Here is a 22,207-nt window from a genome sequence, read left to right on the forward strand (position 1 = left end):
ATCAGGAAAGGGAGGTCCGTATTTTATTAAAATGAGGTGGTCCTTATAAGAAGGAAACTCTACGTATGTATGTATGTATGTAGTGTATATGGTAGCTTGCGAGCTCAACGAGTCGAGCATCAAGTGGCTCGAGCTCGAGCTCGTTCGTTTGCTTAATGAACCGAACTCGAACGAGCCATTAGCGAGCCGAGTCACAAGCTGCTTGCGACCGGCTCGGTTCGTTTGCAGCCCTACTGACTCGTGGATTTAATCTCAGCCAGGCAATGATATTTTCAGCATTAACAAATGTTCTCAGCATGTCCTTGACTGTTATTAATTATCAAAATACGTAATGGGCCATCATTTTCCCTTTGTTTTCAAAATTAGAAGCCCAAGTGAGGGCCACAAAGAACTACTCCCTCCGTCTCCCAATTGTTCGTTTAGCAAATCGATAACTTATTTCATTTTGTCAAATAAAATTCGATTTTACTTTCATAAATTGAAATGATTTAGTGTCATCTATAACTTGCCGGAGAAATTTTGAATTTTTTTAAACAAAAAGTTTTAAATTCTCGTTTTTACGGGCCGGACATATTTTATGAGACGAAACAAGTACATCATTGTTTCGAAAAAAACTTTTGTTTTCTTTTGCGTAAAATCTGTTTGGAAAGCATTTTTCATAAGGGTTCTTAAAGGATTTCTTGCCCCGAGACAAAAAAAAAAAAAGCGTTTCACTCAAAAGTTAGGTTTAAACACCATAACAAAGATGTTCCAAACATGCTTGAAAATGGTTTTTTTTTTTTTTTTCTTTTTTCTGCTGTCTCATATCATCCGAATCCTATTCACAAGGAAAAATAACATGGCAAGACAATCACTAAACATTTTCAATAAATGAATCGGTACATATTATTCAAATTTTGTCCAAATAACATGATTCGTTGCATTACAATTAGGTTCCCGAGAAAGCCACATACAATTGATGGGCGTTTCGTTATACAAGATAGATCTCGGATTTGAGTATCCAACCCACTTTCATAAACACGCTTTTGTATAGATACATGATGATGTCAACATCCTCTGTTGTTGACCTTTGCCATCACCATTTGAGCTTTGCAGGAAAGTACTGCACACATAGAGAGAGAAACAAATGTGTTAAACCAATTAATCACAAGGTAATAGGAACCAAAAAAGAAAGAAATAGAGAAGTAATAGTAATATTGAACCTTTTGGATGAGGGAGAGGTAGTAAGGCTTGACTTTTTCCACATCAACTCTGACCTTGCTCTTGCTGTATAGATCATACTTGCTGCACCACAAAAGAGCAACAAAAAGCACAAGCAGACAATGGGTTAGTGATTGCGGGATACGTAGATAGTGGCGACGTTTTAATTACGATTATGAAAATATTTTTTTATAGTTAAACCCAACGCTGTTTTTTCGTCCATTTTTTTTTTTTTTTTTTGAGAAATGTTTGTTAGTCAAAATGAAAACTACTCCTAAATTTTGCATACAATCACCAAATTAAATGTTCTTAAGAGGGAAAATAGTGAAGCTTTTTCGTTAAGGGGTTACTTTCGAGACAAATAAGGGTTATTTGATTTGTGATTTTATAAGTACTTGTTAAAATTGTGAACATATTCCAAACTCAACTCAGTAAACTTTTACGTCGGACAAAACTATTTAGAAAATCAAGCTACCCGAACTATGCTTAGGAGAGAAAAAGTCGGAAGTACTCGTTAAGACTTCATACCAAACTTTAACAATGAGGGAGATTGTATGTATCTTACTTGAAGATCCTCAACCAGTGGAGATTCTCCTTGTCCTCCTCATTCATCAAGTAGCTGTAAGCCCCATTCCTGTGCAGTGCTGGATATAAACCAGGCAATCATAGTAGTCTGTATTAATCACTATTAACCTTAATGATTCAAGTTAATACGTATTTTCTAATTAGATGTAAGGAGGCATACCATAGAAGGAGTGGAATCTGACGATGAAGAGCCCAGCTGGGGGTAAAGTTGTCTTACTTTCCTTCATCACCTGTCCAATACATAGATTTTCAAGAAACGAACGACATTCAGGGTCGGCCTTGACATCGCAAAGGCCTGAGGCGAATTTTGAAGAAAAGGCCCTAGTTATATTTTTTGGGCTTATATTTGGCTCGGCTCTGAATTAAGGCACAAAAGGTGGTCACCTTAGGCCTCCTAAAAAAAGTGATAAAATTAGGGGAAAATGACGGCCCAGGACGTATTTTAATAGTTAATACCCTCCAAGAACATGTTAAGAACAATTGTTATTGCTGAAAACGTCCTTGACGGATATTAATTATCAAAACATGTCTTTGGCCGTCATTTTCCCTAAAATTAGTGCCCCAACTATTTTTAGTACCTCCCGGGTGGAATTAACTTGTTTGGGTCAGTCCGACTTTAATTGGGCTCCCCACAAGTGAATTGTGAGATTGGGCATCTAAGATTAGTGGAGGTGTGCGTAAGCGGCCCAAACACTTGAGTTATTTAAAAAAATGATGGATCATCTATCCCTAATTAGGGGTGCAAAAGAGTCGAGCCGAGCTTATAGTGTTCGAGCTCGGCTTATTTATAAACAAGTTGAGCCTGACTAATTTATTTAATGAGCCTTTTTAAAATGAGATGAGCCTATAAAAAAGCCGAGCTGAGCTTTTGAGTGTGAGCTTGCTTCGTTTAGTAAACAAACCTAAAATTCGTGCTCGAGCTCAGCTCAATTAATAAACGAGTTGAGTCGAGCGGTTCATTTGCAACCCTATCCCTAATTCATGCATGCCCCCTTATCTCCGTACCTGCGATCGCGTGTAGATTTGTATGTTCTAGAACTTGCTCGTTCCATAACTCGATTGGAAATGCGTTGGAAAAAAAATTTACATATATAATGGGCTAAAGGGACATACCGTGTACATGTAGTCGTCGTGACCCCAGGAGATGGTGATATTCTCAAGCCCACAATTTTCCTTGTAGACTCCCAGCTTTGTGCTGTAGATTGGATGTTTGGAGTCTGGGTTCTCACCAAAGTACTAAAACAAAACATGTGACAAAAATCAACCACTGAAATTAATGTAATGCAATTAGGCATACTTTTGCTAGCTTAATTTGCTATATCAAAACCCAACTTGGTGGCTTTCCTTCCCATTCCCTTGGTATGACGATGTTACAAACGATTTGAAGTAATCAATCGGTTGACTGATATAGTACAGTCGTGTGATGTGACAACATTATTGTAACTAGCTTTTGATATCTCAGGGCGTTCAAGTCGGCTTATGCACACCTGAGTAATTTTTGAAGGACCAATTCCGTCGTCCACTAGCAGTATGACGCGACAACATGGAGAATCTTACCTAAGAGTAAAAATTAGGAAATTCCGAATTAGGACCCTAGTTCGAACTTGAGGCTGATACCAAGTTGGGTTTGATCCATGGGCTTCCCAACACTAGTCTTGTATCAAGAGAAAAGCCCAAAATTGGTTGTGGGTGAGACCAAAGATATGAAAGGGTGCATACCTTGTGATAGACAATGGACTCATCAAATGCACATCCCAGTGGGTATGTATCACCTGTAAATGGAAACAAGAAAACCAAAGTGATCATAAATCAATGTGCACCAGCTAAAGGATCTCATACGTTAAATTGCCGACGCCTACAAATCAACGGTGGCAAAAACTTACCAACAACACACCATTGTGGCTCCCCTCCAAACTTGGGATGCAGCAATACTTTTCCCAGATCTGCATGCAAATAAAAATTAGCCTAAAATGATTCTGGGCACAGTTGTTTGGACCGCCATTCGTATAAACGAACGTACTAAAACGTCTTGGATTCGTATAAACGAACGTACTAAAACGTCTTGGTTTGATTTTTTAGGGCCAGAGATGTTACCATGAATAAGTGCTGTGAGATGCAGCCAATCCTCAATGGGGTAGTCCCTCCTGATGGCCTCGGCGGATTGGAGGAGGTGTTCGATCTGCGGTTCATCGAGATCCGGATCGCTCTCGTCGACGAATTCGTTGAGGAGCTCGCAGCAGTCCCAGATGCTCATTTCCGCGCTGTTCAGCTTTCCATACTCCTCTTTCTTCTTCTTTGCCTTCATCCATCATCACCATAATATTGCGTACCATTGTTACACAAGACTTTTGTCGGTACCAATATCATTTCTTTAGAGGAAGACTAGGGTTTCATTTATTATGTATCGGGGCTTGTAATTTAGAATTACCATTGTGACATGATTCAGGATGAATAATATAATCCTGTTAGTTAGTTAGTTAGATTGAAAAAAATGCGATATTGGATTTCTGGTTGACGCGGTTTGTCTGGTTGATGTGATTGGCCTTGTAGGGTTTCAATTTGTAATGTATGCAATGGTTGACTTGATATTTCATAGTGCTTTTCTGTTTCGATGCGGGCCAGATTTCATTGCCGCCGCCATCTAGCTAGTTCGCCGGTACTATAAAAAAGTCTCGTGCTTATGTATTCTTACTGATGGTTTTATTATCTTGGACCACGAAGACTCCGACTGCGCTCATGTTTTTCATGCCCATTGTATTGATGAAAAAATGAATTAAAATGCCTTGTATGATAGTTTGTAATTTAGAAATACTTCCACCTAATTCTGAGCTAAGTTTCTGTGCTAAAATCATGTCTACGTTATTATTATTTTTTTTGAAAACTAAAACCACGTTATTTAATTGATTTTTTGATTAAGAATTACTCCTATGTAATTGCATGGACACTAAACTTACAAATTGGTAAGTCTGGTTGATGTGATTGGTCTTGTAGAAATTTTCCACGCCAGCTCTTCTCTCGCTTTCCTTGTCATAGTCCCTGAAATTAATTATAGTAGCTAATTGTAGCCTTTCATCTCAACGTCTTCTTTCTTTCATTCCTTGATGACAAATGACGGAGAGAGAGAGAGAGAGAGAGATGAAATTATTTAAGTTAATTAATTGGAGAAAAACTTCATTACGAGATTTCTATAAAGAAAATTTAAAGAGCTCAATCTCGGCCATCCAAAACTGTATTGAATGATTTGGATTGAAAATAATTTATTACCGTTAATAGATATATATTAGCGGTAATAGATTATTTTTAATCCGGACCGTCCAAAACACTTTTGGACGGTCGAGATGGAATGCCTCCGTAATGAGGCGTTGTAAGGTACTATCTCTCAATTAATTGTAGCCTTTGATCTCAACATCTTCTTTGATTCCTTGACAAATGACGGAGAAAATGAGAGAAAGAGAGAGAGAGGGAGAGAGATGACCTGAAAGAGTGACCAAAAGCATTGTTGTCCGGGACAGCGAAGGCCTCATTGTTGCTCTTAATTTGTTCTGCGATTCCCAAATTTTAAAAAAAAAACAAAATTGTTCTCTGATTTACACACATTACAATAATAATAAAAAACGAGACTTGTTCATTTTTTTTTTACAACCGGATGCCCGGATCAGCTTGCGCGCGCACCTCGACTGATTCCGAAACTCCGAGATGTTTATTTTTCTTCTATGTTGAAAGGGGAAATGTCAAAATGAACAGAGAAAGAATGAGAATGGTGTAATACCTGCATTAGCTTCGGATGCCATGTTAATTGCTTGTGAAATTAAAGAGGAGTGGTTTTTTTAATTTTTTTTAATTTTTTTTTTTGTGTGGGTAGAAGGAGAGAATGAAAGGGATATTTGTTGTGTGGAGAACAAAGGACAATGGGTGCATAATTTATATAGGTTTCCAGGGGGGACTTATCCAATCTCCTATAATTAAGGAATCTCATCAATTAATACCGGTTCTTATCGACTTATCAAATCCTACAATTCAGGAAACCTGAAATTACCAGTTATTGAATTATCTAGTCATCGACTTATCCAATCCTACAATCCTACAATAAGGGGACACCCCGAAATTACCAAGTTATCGACGAATGGGCTTGTAGCCCAACGGTTATTTCCTGATCATCTCACAAAGGAGGCCAGAGTTTAAGTCTCATCAAAGGCGTTTGAGGTTGAGGGCTATAGACAACTTCTAAACTCCCTATGGAGTGTGGACTAATCTACTAACTTCTCCGCTAACCCCCCACTGATGCATAGAATATTGGGGAAAAAAATAATGATCCGAGTATCACGTGTGAATACAGATAAGCCCATGCGGTTGGAAATTAGGAATAGAGAAGTAATGAGATAAAAATGATTTTTCACACTTCACTTTCTTATAAATACACCCAAACATTTGTCTTTTAATGTACTTTTGAGAATTGTGTTGTATTGTGTTGTGTGTAATAGAATTGTGTTGTACCTAATTTAGGGGACAGCTCCAGGATTTTATTTAATAGAGATGCTACATACACTACACTAAATCACTATATCATCCACTACATTTTTTGTGAAGCCTATTTAAGATTTCACAAAAATATAAAAAAATATCCAAAAATTTTAAAATAATATTTTATGTGGCTTTGTAAAAAATCAGCTCTAACGGATATCGGTAAATATTATTTCTAGGTTCGTATATTCGAAATTGCGCAGTTTAGTATTTTCGCTCCTACAAATCTAGAAATAATACTTATCGATACCCGTTAGAGCTGATTTTTTACAAGACTCCTTAAAATATTATTTTAAAATTTATGAATATTTTTTTTGTATTTTTTATGGGACCCGAAATGAGCCCTATAAAAAATATAGTGAATGGTGTAGTGGTTTAGTGTAGTGTACCTTATTGTTTATTTAAATCCAAGGGGTTCGCTTAACCCCCTCAAACATAGGTAGAGCAGTCCTGCCTAGTTTTAAGCCCAGCTCGATTGGATGCGAAATTAGATTTGGAGGTATTATGTAAAAAGGGGTTTAAAAATAGAGGGTATTATATAAGAAGGGTGGGCCCACATTGATGTAACGGAGGGATTAAATAATACTTGGTTTGGATGGAGGATAAAATGGGGAGATAAGATTGTTTTGTACTTCTTCCATCCCAATTTACTTGTTATTTTTTGGAGTTCGTGCCACTTTTCAATTACTTATATCTTGTAATTTCTAATATTTTAGGTGATTTCGAAAACATTGAATTATAGAACAAACAAGATATAAAATTCATTATCACTTTAAAGATATAATTAGTTTTTTAATCCAGTTAAGAATAGAATTGAGACAAGTAAATTGGAACGAAGGGAGTAGTTGAAATGGAAGAGAGATGAGGTATTAGGAGGGGGGATTCCACAATACCGGCTCAAACCCTAGCCATATATAAGCCCCCCTCAGGGGGTTATGGAGGCGGAGGTATTATCAAATCCCCTCGGTTTTTGTCTTCTCAAACCACGCCATAGAACCGGCCCCACAGATTAGAAGGAGGGATTGGACAATACCCCTTCATAGTGTGGCATCCAAATGAGCTCTAAGGGTGGGTTTAGATTAAAAAGTTGAGTGACTTATTTTTTTGTCCTTATTCAATTTTTTTTTTTTTTGCATTTGTTAGTTTTGCTTCAAACTTTTGTGATTTATTGATTCGTCTCAACGAGAGGAATCAGAAAAGTAAAATTTTTTGATAGAAACTCATATTTTTTTGAATAAAGACAAAAATAAGTCAATAAGTCAACTTTTTTTTCTTATTCTTGTCTTTTTGAAAAAATTATGAGTTTCGATCAAAATTTTTTACTTTTCTGATTTCTCCCGCCGAGACAAATCAATAAGTCACAAAAATTTGACGCAAAACTAACAAATGCAAATTTTTTTTTAATAAAGACCAAAAAAAGTTATTGTTCCACTTTTAAAGCCAAATGAGGCTTAAGAAATAAACTTTTAGAGTGCATTTATAAAAAAAAACTGAGTACAAAAATAAAAATCATGGGTAAATTTCTATTTTAAACTCCCCACAATTATCACCAATTTCCGAGTTGCCCCCTTAATGTATAAACTCGGACACTTAACCCTAGGGCTGTCCACGGGTCGGGTTGGACCCGACCCGACCTCAGTCGGGTTGCTGAAATGTCCACCCGAGACCGACCGAAACGTGGTCGGGTTGGATTTGTCGGGTTCGGTCGGGTCATCGGATTTATAAAAAAAAAAGACCAGCGTACGGAAATATCAGAAGGCAGAGAGAGATCGAAACCCATAATCAGTGACAATCACATTCACAAATCAGCTCACAATCACAATTAACAGCATAATATTACAAAATTACCATTCAAAATCACAAATCTACTGTCTACACACCTTTTTCCTGAAAATCAAATTTTTTTCCAAAATTACAGTGGTCCAGAGGCGGTGAAGGAGGTGACGGCTAGCGAAGGAGGAATCGGGCAAGGTAGGCCCAGGCGGCTAGGAATGCTTGCAACGAGGATGAGGTGGAGCTGCCGCTGTAGCCGGCGGAGGAGTGGTGGTGAAGCTGGTGTTTGGTCTTGTCTCCGTCGTCCTGTGGCGTAAGGGGACTCCATTTCAGAGAGAGAGAGAGAGAGAGAAAGAAGTAATGGAGGTGAAAGGGTGTGGTCCTGAACTCCTGGTGGCATGCGAGGAGGAGAAGAGTCAGAGGTGGAGGAGAGGGGTTGAAAGAGACACCAGAAGATGAGAAGAGGCGGAGACACCAGAAGATGAGAAGAGGCGGACTGAATGGATAAAGATTAGGGGTTTTTTTCTTTTATACAAATGTCTCGATCGGGTCGGGTCACCCGACAGTTTATCCAGTACATCCGAAATTCGACCGACAATTTGCAAAATCCGACTGACTCTACCCGAACCCGATCGATAAGGGTAATCGGAACCGTTCGTTGGGTCTATTGTCGGGTCGGGTTCATGGACAGCCCTACTTAACCCCCTTAGAGTACACAGCTTTGTTACTTTGCACTTTCCGTAAGCCTTCTGTCAAGATTTTGGATGGAAAATGTCATGTGTGTAGCACATGGAATGATTAAGAAAATCTAATGACTGAAGAATTCCTTCAATTTTTACTTTTCATTTTTTAAACCATTTAAAAGGCCCTTAATTGCGTTATGAGTTTAAATTCTATCCACCTAAGGTGGAAATCCCAAATTTTCCACCACTACCAATTGTGAGGCCCATCGTGCGTATATTGCAGTTATTTGAATCGTTCATCTTGTTGAGCTCGCAGAATAGTATGTATTCACAATAGCTTTATTAGACATGGATAGATATATAAAAAATGGATTTGGATTATAAAATCGACGGTAGATAAATTTAAAGTTAAACTATCCATAACTGTCTATTTTATAAACTAAAATTTAATTTTTGATGTAGCTAACGATATCTGATAAACATAATTTTTTGCGTCAATGCACTAATTTTTAACTTAAGGTTAAAGCCGGTCCCACCATAGTTGTTGCATTTAACCAGTGATAGTGCTAAAGCTACCTAGTTGGGTGACGTCATCACTGGCTATAGGTTTTCCGGACAACACTGGTTTACCGGGTAGTCTAGAGGAAACATTTTCTCTTGCGTTATTTACCCTTTTATGTTAGGGATCGGTTCCACTCACACAAAAGTTGACACACATTTTGTGAATGAGTTGATTCTTTACGGTAGCCTTTAAAAGTATGTTTTAAACAAATTAAACGGCTCTAATCATTTTCAAGGGACTCCAAAATGGGTCCCACTAAAATTTTGTGTTAACCTATATGTTGACATCTTCTCTAATAATAATATATATCTAAAGCTTTAAAACTAAGGCTCATCATTTGGCCCGAAGGCCCGCGGCCCGCCCGGCCCATCGGGCTTTTACCTAGCCCGAGCACATGAAACGGGTGGGCCGGCCCGGCCCATAGTATGTAATGGGCGGGCTCGGGCCTATAAATTTTTACTCGGCCCGCTTGTAAGCCCGACCAGTGAGCCCGCTCGGTAGCCCGCTAGTGGTACCCGTCCAAAAGCCCGCCCACGGGCCCACCCATTAGCCCTAAATCCCACAAAATTCTTTTTTTTTCCTTGCCCAAGGAAATTTAAGCCCTCCCGATTTTTGGCCTGCTAGCCCGTCAATTGGGCTAGCCCGTGGGCCGGGCTTGGGCTTCAAATTATAGTAGGTAGCCCGGCCCGCAAAAAAGAAAAAGCCCGATCGGCCCGGCCCGTGGGTGGGCTTGGGTAGTGCCTTGGCGGCCCGGCCCGACCCGACCCGATGATGACCCTTATTTAAAACTAAGAGAACAAAAGCAATTGGAACGCTTGCCATAATTTGTTCGATTTTTCCAATTGTGCCCTTCGATTGGGCAGCTGCCTGTTTTGTTATTGAGGGTAATTTCGTCTTTTTTGTTATAATGTGCTGACGTCGTTTACACGTGTAGATCTATGGTTTCTCTTTTTCCTCTCTCAAGCAGTAGATGCTTCCAGAGGATGCGAAGAACTTGGCCGAGATCAAGCCACGCCTCCGCATTTCCCTTTCCCATTCGTTTGTCTGGTTTGGAGCAGATAGCAGAGAGAGAGAGAGGAGATAGTCTTGGACACCGACAGAAGAACGGAAGAACGAGAAGTGTAGGCGACGGACGATCAGAGAGAACAGCGTTTGTGGGTTGTTAGGATGTGAAGACAATTTTAGAGTTGCAGTAAAAAATGACCCAGAAGGTTTTGGGTCCCGCTCAACGCAGGTTTTAGCGTTTTTTAGGGTTTTCGAGTATTAGCTTGCTTGCGCATATAAAAGCAAAGCTAGGGCTGCCTCTTTCTGTAACTCTGACATATTTTCATCATAGTGAAAACACCCTAGCACCCCGTGGACGTACGATTAAGCAATCAGCTTAAGTCGGAACCACGTAATCTCTGTGTCTTGTTCTTTTCTTGCTTTTTATATTATTTTCTGTTCTTGGTTTGTTCTTCGATTGTGTGCGTTTGCTTGTGGGTTTAGACGTTCGAATCCCCAACAATTGGTATCAGAGCTCCGGGTTAGGAGGTCAAGGGTTTACACAATGGCTGAAGAAAAATACAAGATCGAGAAGTTCAATGGTACGAACTATGCTTTCTGGAAGATGCAGATGGAGGATATTTTGTATCAGAAGGATCTATATCTTCCGATCAGTGACACGAAACCAGAAACCAGAAAGCATAAAGCAAGCAGATTGGGATATTTTGGATCGCAAAGCTTTGGGGACTGTGCGATTGAGCCTCGCGTCGTCGGTTGCGTCGAATATTGCCAAAGAAAAGACTACAGCAGATTTGTTCAAAGCCCTAGAAAAGATGTACGAGAAACCTTATGCGGTGAACAAGGTATATCTTATGAAAAAATTGTTTAACCTAAAGATGCCTGAAAACTCTATTGTTGTCGAACATCTGAATGAATTTAATACGGTCACAAATCAGTTAGAATCCGTGGGTATTAATTTTGATGATGAGATTAGAGCTCTTGTTCTACTATCGAGTTTGCCAGAAAATTGGAATGGACTTGTCGTGGCAGTGAGTAATTCTCCGGGTCTGCAACAATTAAATTGGAGGATGTTACTGGATTGATATTAGGAGAAGAGGCTAGGAGGAGAGCATCGGGTGAGGATGTTGCTTCGGGTTCAACACTTAGTACAGAGGACAGAGGCAGGTCTGCGAATAGGGGAGGCAACAAGGGCAGGAGTAAATCTCGTAGTAGAGAAGTGAAACCTGAAGGTTGTTGGAATTGTGGTCAGATGGGGCATTAGAAGTGAGACTGTAAGGCACCACCGAAAAAGCAGCAGAACAGGAATTATCAGGGGGGTAAGAACACCGTCAATGTTTCCGAGGAATCGGATAATGAAGCCTTGATTTGTTCGCTGGATTCTCGCGATGAGTCTTGGATTGTAGACTCGGGAGCCTCATTTTATGCTACTTTGCGCATGAATGTGCTACAGAATTATGTGCAGGAAAACTTTGGAAAAGTTTATCTGGGTGATGATGAAGCTTGCAACATAATTGGGAAAGGGGATGTGTATATGACTCAGACAGACGGGACAGTATTGAAATTGAAGGATGTTAGACACGTGCCTAGTCTAACAAGGAATCTTATTTCGGTGGGTCAGTTGTCAGAGGGTGGAGTGGTCACATTGTTTACATCAGACGCTTGGAAGATGAGCAAAGGGGCACTGGTTGTGGCTCGTGGTAGAAAGGAAGGAACCCTATATGTATCTTCGGGTACTTACTGTAGCATCGCAGTGGCAGCATCAGCGGTTGATTGTACTACGTGGCATCGTAGGCTGGGTCACATGAGCGAAAACAGAATGAAAGTAATGTTGTCAAAAGGGAAATTGCCGGGTTGTAAGTCGCTGGACTTGGACTTCTGTGAGGATTGCATCTTCGGGAAACAGAGGAAAGTTAGCTTTACAAAGGTGGCAAAGACTCTAAATCAGAGAAGTTGGAGCTGGTTCATACAGACGTGTGGGGACCACCTCAGGTATCTTCTCTTGGTGGCTCACGTTATTTTGTTACTTTCATTGATGACGCTACTAGAAAATTATGGGTTTATTTTCTCAAGCATAAATCTGATGTGTTTGGTGTTTTCAAGAATTGGAAAGTATTAGTTGAGAATGAAACGAGAAGAAAATTAAAGTGTCTGAAATCTGATAATGGCGGCGAGTATTGTGATGGTGAGTTTGAGGCTTACTGTGCTGCAAATGGGATTCGAAGGTTGAAAACGATCCCAAAGAAGCCAAGGCAGAATGGAGTTGCTGAGCGCATGAATAGGACGATCCTAGAGCACGCAAGGAGTATGAGGCTACATGCTGGGTTACCTAAGCAATTCTGGGCTAATGCAGTAAATACAGCGGCGTATTTGATCAATAGGGGACCTTCAGTTCCTTTGAACAATGGATTGCCAGAGGAGACTTGGTCAGGTAAAGAGGTAAATTTATCTCATTTACGAGTATTTGGTTACATGGCCTATATGCATATTGAATCGAGTGAAAGGGGTAAACTTGATGCTAAGTCTCGAAAGTGCATGTTCATAGGCTATGGTACTGATAGCTATGGGTATAGGCTATATGATTTTGAAAATCAAAAAACACGCAGGAGTATGGATGTGGTATTTAATGAGTTTGTTTTGTATAGAAACAGACAGAATCAACCCAAGGAGGCTAATGAAAATTTAGACTTTGTAGAGTTTGAAGGGATCCCTGACAGTAATGTCTCACAGCCTCAGGATATTAATATACAACCTACTCCACATGCAGATCCACAGACTCCTCCACTCAGGAGGTCTACACGTACCGTTAAAGCACCAATGCGTTATTCTCCCGCTTTACACTATTTGTTGTTAACTGATAGTGGTGAATCAGAATGTTTTAGGGAAGCATTACAGGTGGAGACCAAGGGAGAGTGGGAGCGAGCAATGGATGATGAGATAGATTCTCTCTCATCAAACCAGACTTGGGACTTGGTTTAGTTGCCCAAGGGGAAGAGTGATAAGCCCTAAAACGTGTAAATAAAGTGGCTTATCTCTCTCATTTTTGTCGCACTCACGCGCTTAACTTGTTTAATTTGATTGATTTTGCGCGAAGGTTGTGTTTTTGGTATTTTCAGGTTAATCATGCAAAATAAGGCATGCTTTGACGCTTTGGATGGTTACCAAGAGTGTTTTAGATTCTTGAGGCCATGTGGCACCCCGCCGCCGAGTCCCAAGAATCTTGAATCCATGTATCGGAGGGTACTCGGGTCGTCGGATGGCCAAGAAAAGATGAAGAGAAGAAGGGTTGAAAATTGCCCAGATGCTACATGTAGCGTTGTTTCTCTGCTACATGTACCTAGCGAACAGAAGCTTCAAAATCAAGTTTGCTACATGTAGTGTTGTTTCTCTGCTACATGTAGCCGCAGATCCAAATTGAAGTTTCGGAATTTGCTACATGTACCGCTGTTTCCCTGCTACATGTAGCCACGGATCAAAACTGAATCTAAGAGGTTTGCTACATGTACCACTAAACCCTGCTACATGTAGCAACTGGAAAATCTGTAGATTTTGTGCCCAACTTTGGGATATTTTAAGGGCATTTGGGACTTTTGTAACACAACTCTAAGGGGCTATAAATACCTTTAAACCTCATTTCACCAGGGGTATTCTTTCCCTGGCACTTTCTCTCTCTACCCCCATTAAAGCTAGCTCCCACCTCTCTCTTCATTTATGTTTTGAGCAAGGTTTTTAGGTACGATCGATTTATTTCCGAAGCTTTTGGTCTTCATTAAAGTTGTAAGGAATCTCATTCTCTTCGAGGATCTTGTCTTTATTTTGAATTTAATCAATGTTTAGTTTTCTCCTAATTTTTACCCTTGCTCATTTCATGTCTTCTTTCGATATGTGTGAGTAGTGTAGTAAGGTTAGGTTGTGGGATGGTTAGCATCCCGTAACCAAGGGTGTTGCTTGTTCTTCTCATGTAATTTTCGTTTTTATAGCTTAAGCATGTGCTAGGGTCAATTTTATGTATCAAAACTTTGAGATGTTAATCTCTTTAATCGAATGTAGGCAAGGGTTAAGCTTCTTGCCACATTTGATACTTGGAGCTATGTCCCTCCTTGTGTTTGTCTAAATGCTCCAAAAGAACCCTAGACATGTTTAACACTTTTGTTAAAAAGAGAAGAATCGAGCTTATCCTTGCGTTATGGGTGTTAGTTATCCCTAAACCTAGCCTTTAGTTTAATCTCCAATTAAAAAGCCGTAGTTAGGTTAAGTAGCCCGTTAATTAAATCCTTCAGTTGGCCGTCTCAACGCCGAAGTTTGGTTGGCGGTCCTAACGCTAAAATCTCTACACAAGCTAATCTCTAAGACAAGTTATGGATGCGCTCCCTGTGGATTCGATCCCGGACTTCCGGGTATTATTATGCTTTCAACCGACCTAGCCCTACGCTTGGGGTATTCTTATTACAACACACACTAAGGTCGCAAGCAAAGAGAGCTTTGCACAATAAATGGGTATACAGGCTTAACGAAGAATCTGATGGGAGCAAACGGTACAATGTGAGGTTGGTAGTAAAGGGTTTTGAGCAGAAACCAGATATTGACTACACCGAAATCTTTTCTCCTGTGGTAAAGATTTGTACTATCAGATGTGTCCTTAATATTGTAGTTGTTGAGAACTTGCACTTAGAGCAGTTAGATGTTAAAACTGCTTTCCTTCATGGGGATTTGGAGGAGGATATTTATATGCATCAGCCAGAGGGTTATGTTATCAAAGGAAATGAGGATCAGGTATGTAAGCTTCGAAGGAGTCTGTATGGGTTGAAACAGGCGCCTAGGCAGTGGTATAAAATGTTTGATACCTTTATGACAAATACGGGGTTCAGTAAATGTCATGGGGATCACTGTTGTTATTTTAAGAAGCTTGGTAAATCGTATCTCATACTTTTGTTGTATGTAGATGATATGCTTGTTGCAGGTTCAAGCATGGATGAGATTGCTAATCTCAAGGCACAGCTGTCCAGGGAGTTTGCAATGAAGAATTTGGGTTCTGTGAAGAAAATCCTTGGGATGCGAATCAGTAGGGACAGGGTGAACCGGAAGTTGAAGTTGTCACAGGAGGAATATGTTGAAAAGGTGCTCAAAAGGTTCAACATGGAAGGTGCTAAGCCTGTTAGCACACCATTGGCAAGTCACTTCAAGCTTTCGAGGGAAAAAGGGGCAGTAACTGATGAAGAAAAGAACTACATGGCCAAAGTTCCATATGACTCGGCGGTAGGCAGCTTGATGTATGCTATGGTTAGCACGAGGCCAGACATTGCTCAAGCAATGGGAGTTGTTAGCAGGTTTATGGCAAATCTAGGCAAGGAGCATTGGGAGGCAATCAAATAGATTTTGCGGTATCTGAGAGGTACTTCTGATTTGGCTTTGTGTTTTGGGGGTTCTGATATTTGTTTGCAAGGATATGTGGATTCGGATTTAGCAGGGGACATTGACAGCAGGAAGAGCACTACTGGGTATGTTTTTACATTGGGGAGTGCAGCAGCTGATTGGGTCTTGCGGCTACAAAAATAGTGACTATTTCCACAACAGAGGCGGAGTATGTTGTAGCCATGGAGGCGTGCAAGGAGATGGTATGGCTAAGGAGCTTCATGAAAGAGTTGGGCAAGGAACAGGACAATTGCAAATTGTTCAGCGATAGTCAGAGTGCAATACATTTGGCGAAGAACGCAGCTTTTCATTCGAGGACCAAGCATATTGACATAAAGTATCACTTTATTCGCTCTTTGTTGGAGGATGAGCAGTTCACTTTGGAGAAGATTCACATAAGGGATAATCCGGCAGACATGTTTATGAAGGTGGTTACTGTGGAAAAGCTGAAGTCTTGTTCAGCTTCTGTGGGTCTCCAAGCTTGAGTGGGAGGCTGGGTGCTGGTGGTGTTAATGATAGTTGATGATTGGCTAGATGTGTGATCATGTCTTTAAGTGGGAGATTGTTGAGATGTGAAGACAATTTTAGAGTTGCAGTAAAAAATGACCCGGAAGGTTTTGGGTCCCGCCCAACGCAGGTTTTAGCGTTTTTTAGGATTTTCTAGTATTAGCTTGCTTGCGCATATAAAAGCAAAGCTAGGGCTGCCTCTTTTTGTAACTCTGACATATTTTCATCATAGTGAAAACACCCCAGCACCCCGTGTACGTACGATTAAGCAATCAACTTAAGTCGAAACCACGTAATCTCTGTGTCTTGTTCTTTTCTTACTTTTTATATTATTTTCTGTTCTTGGTTTGTTCTTCGATTGTGTGCGTTTGCTTGTGGGTTTGGACGTTCGAATCCCCAACAGTTTGCTGCGGGAGTAAGCCGATCGATTATTCCGGTGGTGTTAGCGGTTTAGGGTGGTCACACCAGGTCAGATTCTGTCCCTTTAGGGTTAAAGTCGTTTTCCCTCTGTCCAGTCTATCTTCTCCTTTTTTCTTGCGCACATGGTGGGAATAGATTTTTAGATTGATCACGTTTCGTAGGTTGATTACGTTTTGTGGACGGTTGAACAGATTTGTAGATCGATTATTGTGATTTTGTTGTTCAATTTCTCGTGTGCATGTGACCGGAGTGAGTACGGAGGTGTGGGTTTTTTGCTATTCTATGTAATTGTCGTCTACTTTTTTCATCAACTGGCAAAATCAGTGGGTGACATTGTCTCGACCAAATCTTGAGGAAAATCTGTAAGCCATGTAAAAAAAACAAGCTTTATAAGATCAAAAACTAAGTTCTGCTTTTCTTTCAGGAGTTGTTACATAATTGTACCATAGGCTTTTTGGGTTTGTTGTACTTCAACTTGCAAGTATGATGATTCATCAATGAAAGATGGGAAATAATGTGGATAACCATCTCATAGCATTTCTTCTTTTTTGTGGTTCTACTTCCAGGGCAAACTTATAGGAGTAGAATTGTTAGGAAAAAATCTATTACACACCAACGCATACGTGCATTCACATATGCCATGTCTACCCACAAGCCACGATCATGAAATATTTGTATTTGGTGAATATGAATACTCAAGATAGAGAGGCTAAAGGCCAATTTTTATCCGTTAAGGATTGGCCGATCCAAATACTCAACTAACCATTGTCTTTTGTATATTTGGTTGTCAAGTAATATACGCTTTTGGATTGTAGGGTGTGCCACTGTTGGGGGGTTCTTCGCCGTAGACTTCGTGATTTGATGACGTTCCTTTCGTTTCTCTAGTGGTGAAATTGGCGTTTGTTACTTGTTCCGTCAGGTTTGGTTACTGTTTCTTGGATTTCTATTTCTATGTCGATTTATGTACGTGTTTCTGCAGTTGCGTGTTTTTTCGTGAGGGTCATTTGGTTGTGCAATTGCGTGTTTATGGTTTCTTTGTTGTTGATCGAGGGTTTTGATGTTGGTCTATATTCTCAAGTGTTGGTTTTGGGGTACTATATTTGGGTTCGCAGTGAAGGAAAAGCTTGCTATTTGCATCTGGTTTGAGGTAATTGTTACGTGCTTTTTGGTTTGCTCTTTTGATTGTGTGAGGGACCATAGGTAAATTTGTTGCGCAGAAAGGGATATACCTGGTTTCCTTGTTCTGTAACTTAACTTTGCTCGAAACTCTGACTACTTTGACGGTGTGGGTAGATTTTCATTTTCCTGTATGTGTTTCCTTCTTGTGCTTACTTTGGTGAGTGAGTTAATGTTTTCGCTGGAATGTCAATTGGGAATATACAAACACAGTTTACCATGCGTGCCTGGGAGATGGGATATTACTGTTTAGTAGATGGGTTTTGCTTATCGAGTGTTCTTTCTTAGGGTTAGGGTTGCTTCTTGTTGTGTGTTGTTTAATGAGAGGCTATGGTGCTTGTTAGTTGTCGTGCAAGTGAACAGTGTGGCCTTTTTGGTTTCTGGTTCTACGATTTCAAGAATCTTGCTTGTGGCTCTTTGGTTCTGTCTAGAAATTTGGGGAAATAAAATAAATCCATGCAATGATTTTGCCTTCTTAGGCTTAGTTTATCATTCGCCTACGCAAAAAGCTTTATAGTACCTTCATTGCTGATTCTTTTTTTTTTTATCTGGTTTCTGAGCTCGTTGAAATTCCTGTACTAATTTTGTGCTTTACAAGAACATATGACGTGCCTTATTCTTCAATGATGAAAAACTTATGTTAAAATGTGATTCTGTGTTTATTGCTTTGCTTCACTCGCATTGGTGGTTGTTTCAGGTTCCAATTTGTTACTCTACCAATTAAATAATATGCGGCATCTACGATTCTGTAAAAGATAGCTGACTACATAGATTGTCAATACAATGGAACTTTGACTGATATCTAATGGGGGAAGTCAATAAAGAATAAGATGACATTACATTTGCCAAGAGAGTAGTTGTTGTCTTTAAATGATTTGATGTAATGTGTTTGACATATTTTTTGGGTTTGTTTCTATATGAGACTTCCAACTATAGTAACAGTGGGGTAATCTTGCCTCCTCCGATAGAGCTAACGACGTCCCTCTCTTCTTCTATCACAATTGCAGGTTTGAGAGCAATGTGTCCCATTGATCGATATGATTGTCAGTGTGGTATGATTTCACTAATGTATGTTAATCTGCTACATTATGAGCTTCTTTTTTTGTGTTCGAATTGGGAAACAAGATAAAGACTAGTTCTTTAAATTTTTTCTGATTTTTTGATTAACCGACTAATATTACAGATTTACAGTTAAGCTAAACCGATTTGAAACAATTGGCAACTGGACGTATACTAATTAATGGCTTATTTTGTATCCGATGACTGTTTATATTCCTTTGGAGATAATGGTTAATCTAGAATTTTACATTTAAAAGAAAGGGTTTTTTTCCCCACTTAATTCTTTTTCCCTCTTTGCTTTTACTATTTGTAGCCCTTCTATTTGGCTTTCATATTTAATTACTTTTTCCAACATTGCAGCTCTAGCTCTTACATCAATTATTATCTGGATGTATGTGGAATTCTCTTGTGTAATTTTTCATGGGTTGAAACAAGATTTGCAAGTGTCTCCTTAAATCTCTTTTTGCTAACCTACAATTTTTGAGTTATTCATTATTTTTTTAACATAGTGACTAAACTTATTCTCTTTTGCATGTACTTATCCAACTTATGCTTCGTTTACTCTATAGGATTTTAAGAGTGGAAGACCCGATTTCACTATTGTTTATTAAATTTTGCATTGGCATAAATTTCAGATTTAATGCCCCTGTCTGCCTTTTTTATTTTTTAACAACCAAATAATGTAATGAATTTGAACCAAGGCACGCTCGATCACCCGCAACTCATATAGGCTGGTAATGCGAAATTGGGAAGTTTGGGTGCGGAATGGAGGGGATAATGGGTGGAGGAGGTGTTGGAAAAATGAAATTTTAACAGAAGAGAATTTGGTGGACCCACACCGCGCGAGGTGGGCCTAAGTGGATTTTAGATACTCCTTGCCAAGGAGTTTAAACCGGTGAAAGAATGAACAAATTCCATTGAGAGATGAATGAGAAATTGTCTCTCAAAGTGGGTTTCGGATCAACAACAGTGCATGGTTGGATGGTCAAAGCTGGGTTGATTACCCAGAGTTATTACCCGTGATTGCATATTCAATTTCAGAAATAATAACTGTATCAGTTTTATTTTAGAATTGAATTGCAGAATCAATTCCCCTATTGATTGAGAGGCTCCTCCATCATTGCAGCATTCATGGCCGAGGTTCCTCCTTCAGCTATAAAAGGAGACGTCTTCCTTAGGTTCCAACACACCAAAAACCACACTAAAAATCCAAAGCTCTTCGGCTTCTGCAATATCGTTCTTCCTTTGAGAGAGAGAGTACAAACACAAGTTCGTTCGACGGGCAGTCTACGGCGGTGCTCCGGCGGCTGAGTGGTAACCGAGTCAACCTTGGAAGACAAACATCGACACAACCTCCAGCACTGGTGAGACGGCGAATTTGTCTTAAGGGCACCGTTGAACAAAACGGGTCTCGATTTGCAAATTCTTGGTCCTTTACAGTTCATGTTCTATTTACTGTAATTTTATGTTCAAATTGTAAATCCCTAAATTTGTAATTTCCAGAAATTAGTGAATTTCATTATTGTTTTCCGCACTATTTTCCTACAATCTTAAGACAAACTCTTATCTTTGGAAAATAGTGTTTTTATAAAACAGTTTTACGTTGAGTTTTCTGGAAATAGATTGAGAAAATTTTCTCGGAATCATTACTGTTTTCGGATTATCTATTCTGAAAAAAAAATGCCTACTGTGTTTTGTTGGGGAGGAAAATCAGTGCGATAACCTTTTCTATATGCTATTTGAATTTGCTAGTTGACATTCCTCTGACTTTGTTTTGTTAATTAGTTTGCATAAAGCTTGTTGGTGTGGTTTACTGAGTATCTAGAATACTACTTTTATTCTTCGTCAGTGGGATATATTTTGAGATTTTTGAAAACGTGGGTTAACACTTTGTTTCCATAAGTCAGTGCACAGGTAATTAAAAATTAGCTGATTTGATTTGCTAATTTGTTTTCTTTACTGACTTGTTTGTCATTAGTTGGCATATAGTGTTTTGTCTATATTCCACTTGGATTTTTCCAATTCAGCTAACCTACTGTCCTGATTAGTTGGTTTTGGAGTTTAGGACTCTTGGGTTTGGAACAATAGAGTTCTCACAGGAAAGCAATAGTAATAGTATGGCAATATTTATTGTAGAGCAGTTTCTCTTTTGCAAGATATTATGATTGTTTAGGTATCTTTATTGCCGGCATGTTAGTATACAAAATTCGAGGAAAACTTAGTAATGACATAACTGCTATGTTATTGTCTCATAATTGTTGCAATTATCTGCCAATGTCTCATGTTTTCTGGGAAAAACATTTTGTACCGAATGAGATCATTGTTGGTTCCTTTTGTACATTGTGGAGAACAACGTGGACTTAACTTGTCTTGGTGGAAGTGTTCTCTGATGTCTCCACAAGATGGTGTCCAGATTGTTTATGCAAAATAATGGACCATAGCTTTTTGGAGCATGGTTATTTTGTAGCTCATGGGTGGGATTGCTCGGCGTTTGCTCAGAACAAAAGGAGAAACTGTGTGGCTTTGGCCTTGGGTCAGTCGTGCGCGACTGGTCCACGATTTGGTTTTGTGATAAACTGTTGGGCTATGGCCTTGATTAGTCGTGCACGACTTGATCATGGATTATTGGTAAATTGTCCAGATTTGGCCATGGTTAGTCGTGCGCGACTCGGCCTTGGATCATGGATCGTTTGGCCTCTGGAATGGTTTACTCAGCTTCGACCATGGGAATACTTGTGATGGTATTGTCCCAAGCTATTTTGGTGCGCCAACAGTGGTTTCTACGGGAACAAGTTCCTCTCATTAAGGAATGAGTAGGATAGGCAAATGATTACTTTGTGAGGGTCCAAGTGACAAAGACTTCTTATCAATGAGTTGAAAGAAGTACTAAGGCATTGGATTAAATCTATGCTGAGGTGTGTGGTTTACGGTTACCTTCGAATGTGGGGGTGTCTCACAAAGAGGTAACTGTATCTCCACCTAAAAAGGAAAAGATTGTGCCAAGGACTGTTGATTGTGTATTTATTGGTTATGCACATAACAGTACTGCCTATCGATTTCTTGTGTATGAATCTGAGATACTAGATATTCACAAGAACACTATCATGGAATCTAGGAATGTGATGTTCTTTGAACACATATTTCCTTATAGATCTATAAAAGAGTCAAGTTCCTTGAAGCGGATTTTGGAGACTGCATATGAAAATAGTCAAGACCAAGAGGAAGAAGTTGAGGTTGAGCCAAGACTTAGTAAACGGGCTAGAACATCAACATCCTTTGATCCAGACTTCCTAACGTATCTGTTAGA

At 39.5% G+C, this 22,207-nt stretch overlaps 1 protein-coding gene across 2 annotated transcripts; it reads right to left on the reverse strand.

Moving 5' to 3' along the window:
* Positions 1-844: 844 nt before the first annotated feature.
* Positions 845-5,676, reverse strand: LOC131307339 (inositol oxygenase 1-like). 2 transcript variants are annotated; one of them, XM_058333803.1, is made up of 11 exons: positions 5,555-5,676; positions 5,261-5,327; positions 4,740-4,821; positions 3,880-4,084; positions 3,669-3,728; positions 3,505-3,557; positions 2,899-3,021; positions 1,946-2,015; positions 1,766-1,844; positions 1,203-1,284; positions 845-1,102 (listed from the first exon to the last, which is right to left on the reverse strand). In XM_058333803.1, exons 1-11 carry the CDS (start codon positions 5,574-5,576, stop codon positions 1,076-1,078), a joined length of 870 nt encoding a protein of 289 aa, XP_058189786.1. In that variant the 5' UTR covers positions 5,577-5,676; the 3' UTR covers positions 845-1,075. The 2 variants fall into 2 exon arrangements, with proteins under 2 accessions (XP_058189786.1, XP_058189787.1); XM_058333804.1 differs by lacking the exon at positions 845-1,102 and having other exon boundaries at positions 1,201-1,284; positions 1,766-1,834.
* Positions 5,677-22,207: the final 16,531 nt, after the last annotated feature.

Source organism: Rhododendron vialii, chromosome 11a, assembly GCF_030253575.1.
Source record: "Rhododendron vialii isolate Sample 1 chromosome 11a, ASM3025357v1".
NCBI classification, from domain to species: Eukaryota; Viridiplantae; Streptophyta; class Magnoliopsida; order Ericales; family Ericaceae; genus Rhododendron; species Rhododendron vialii.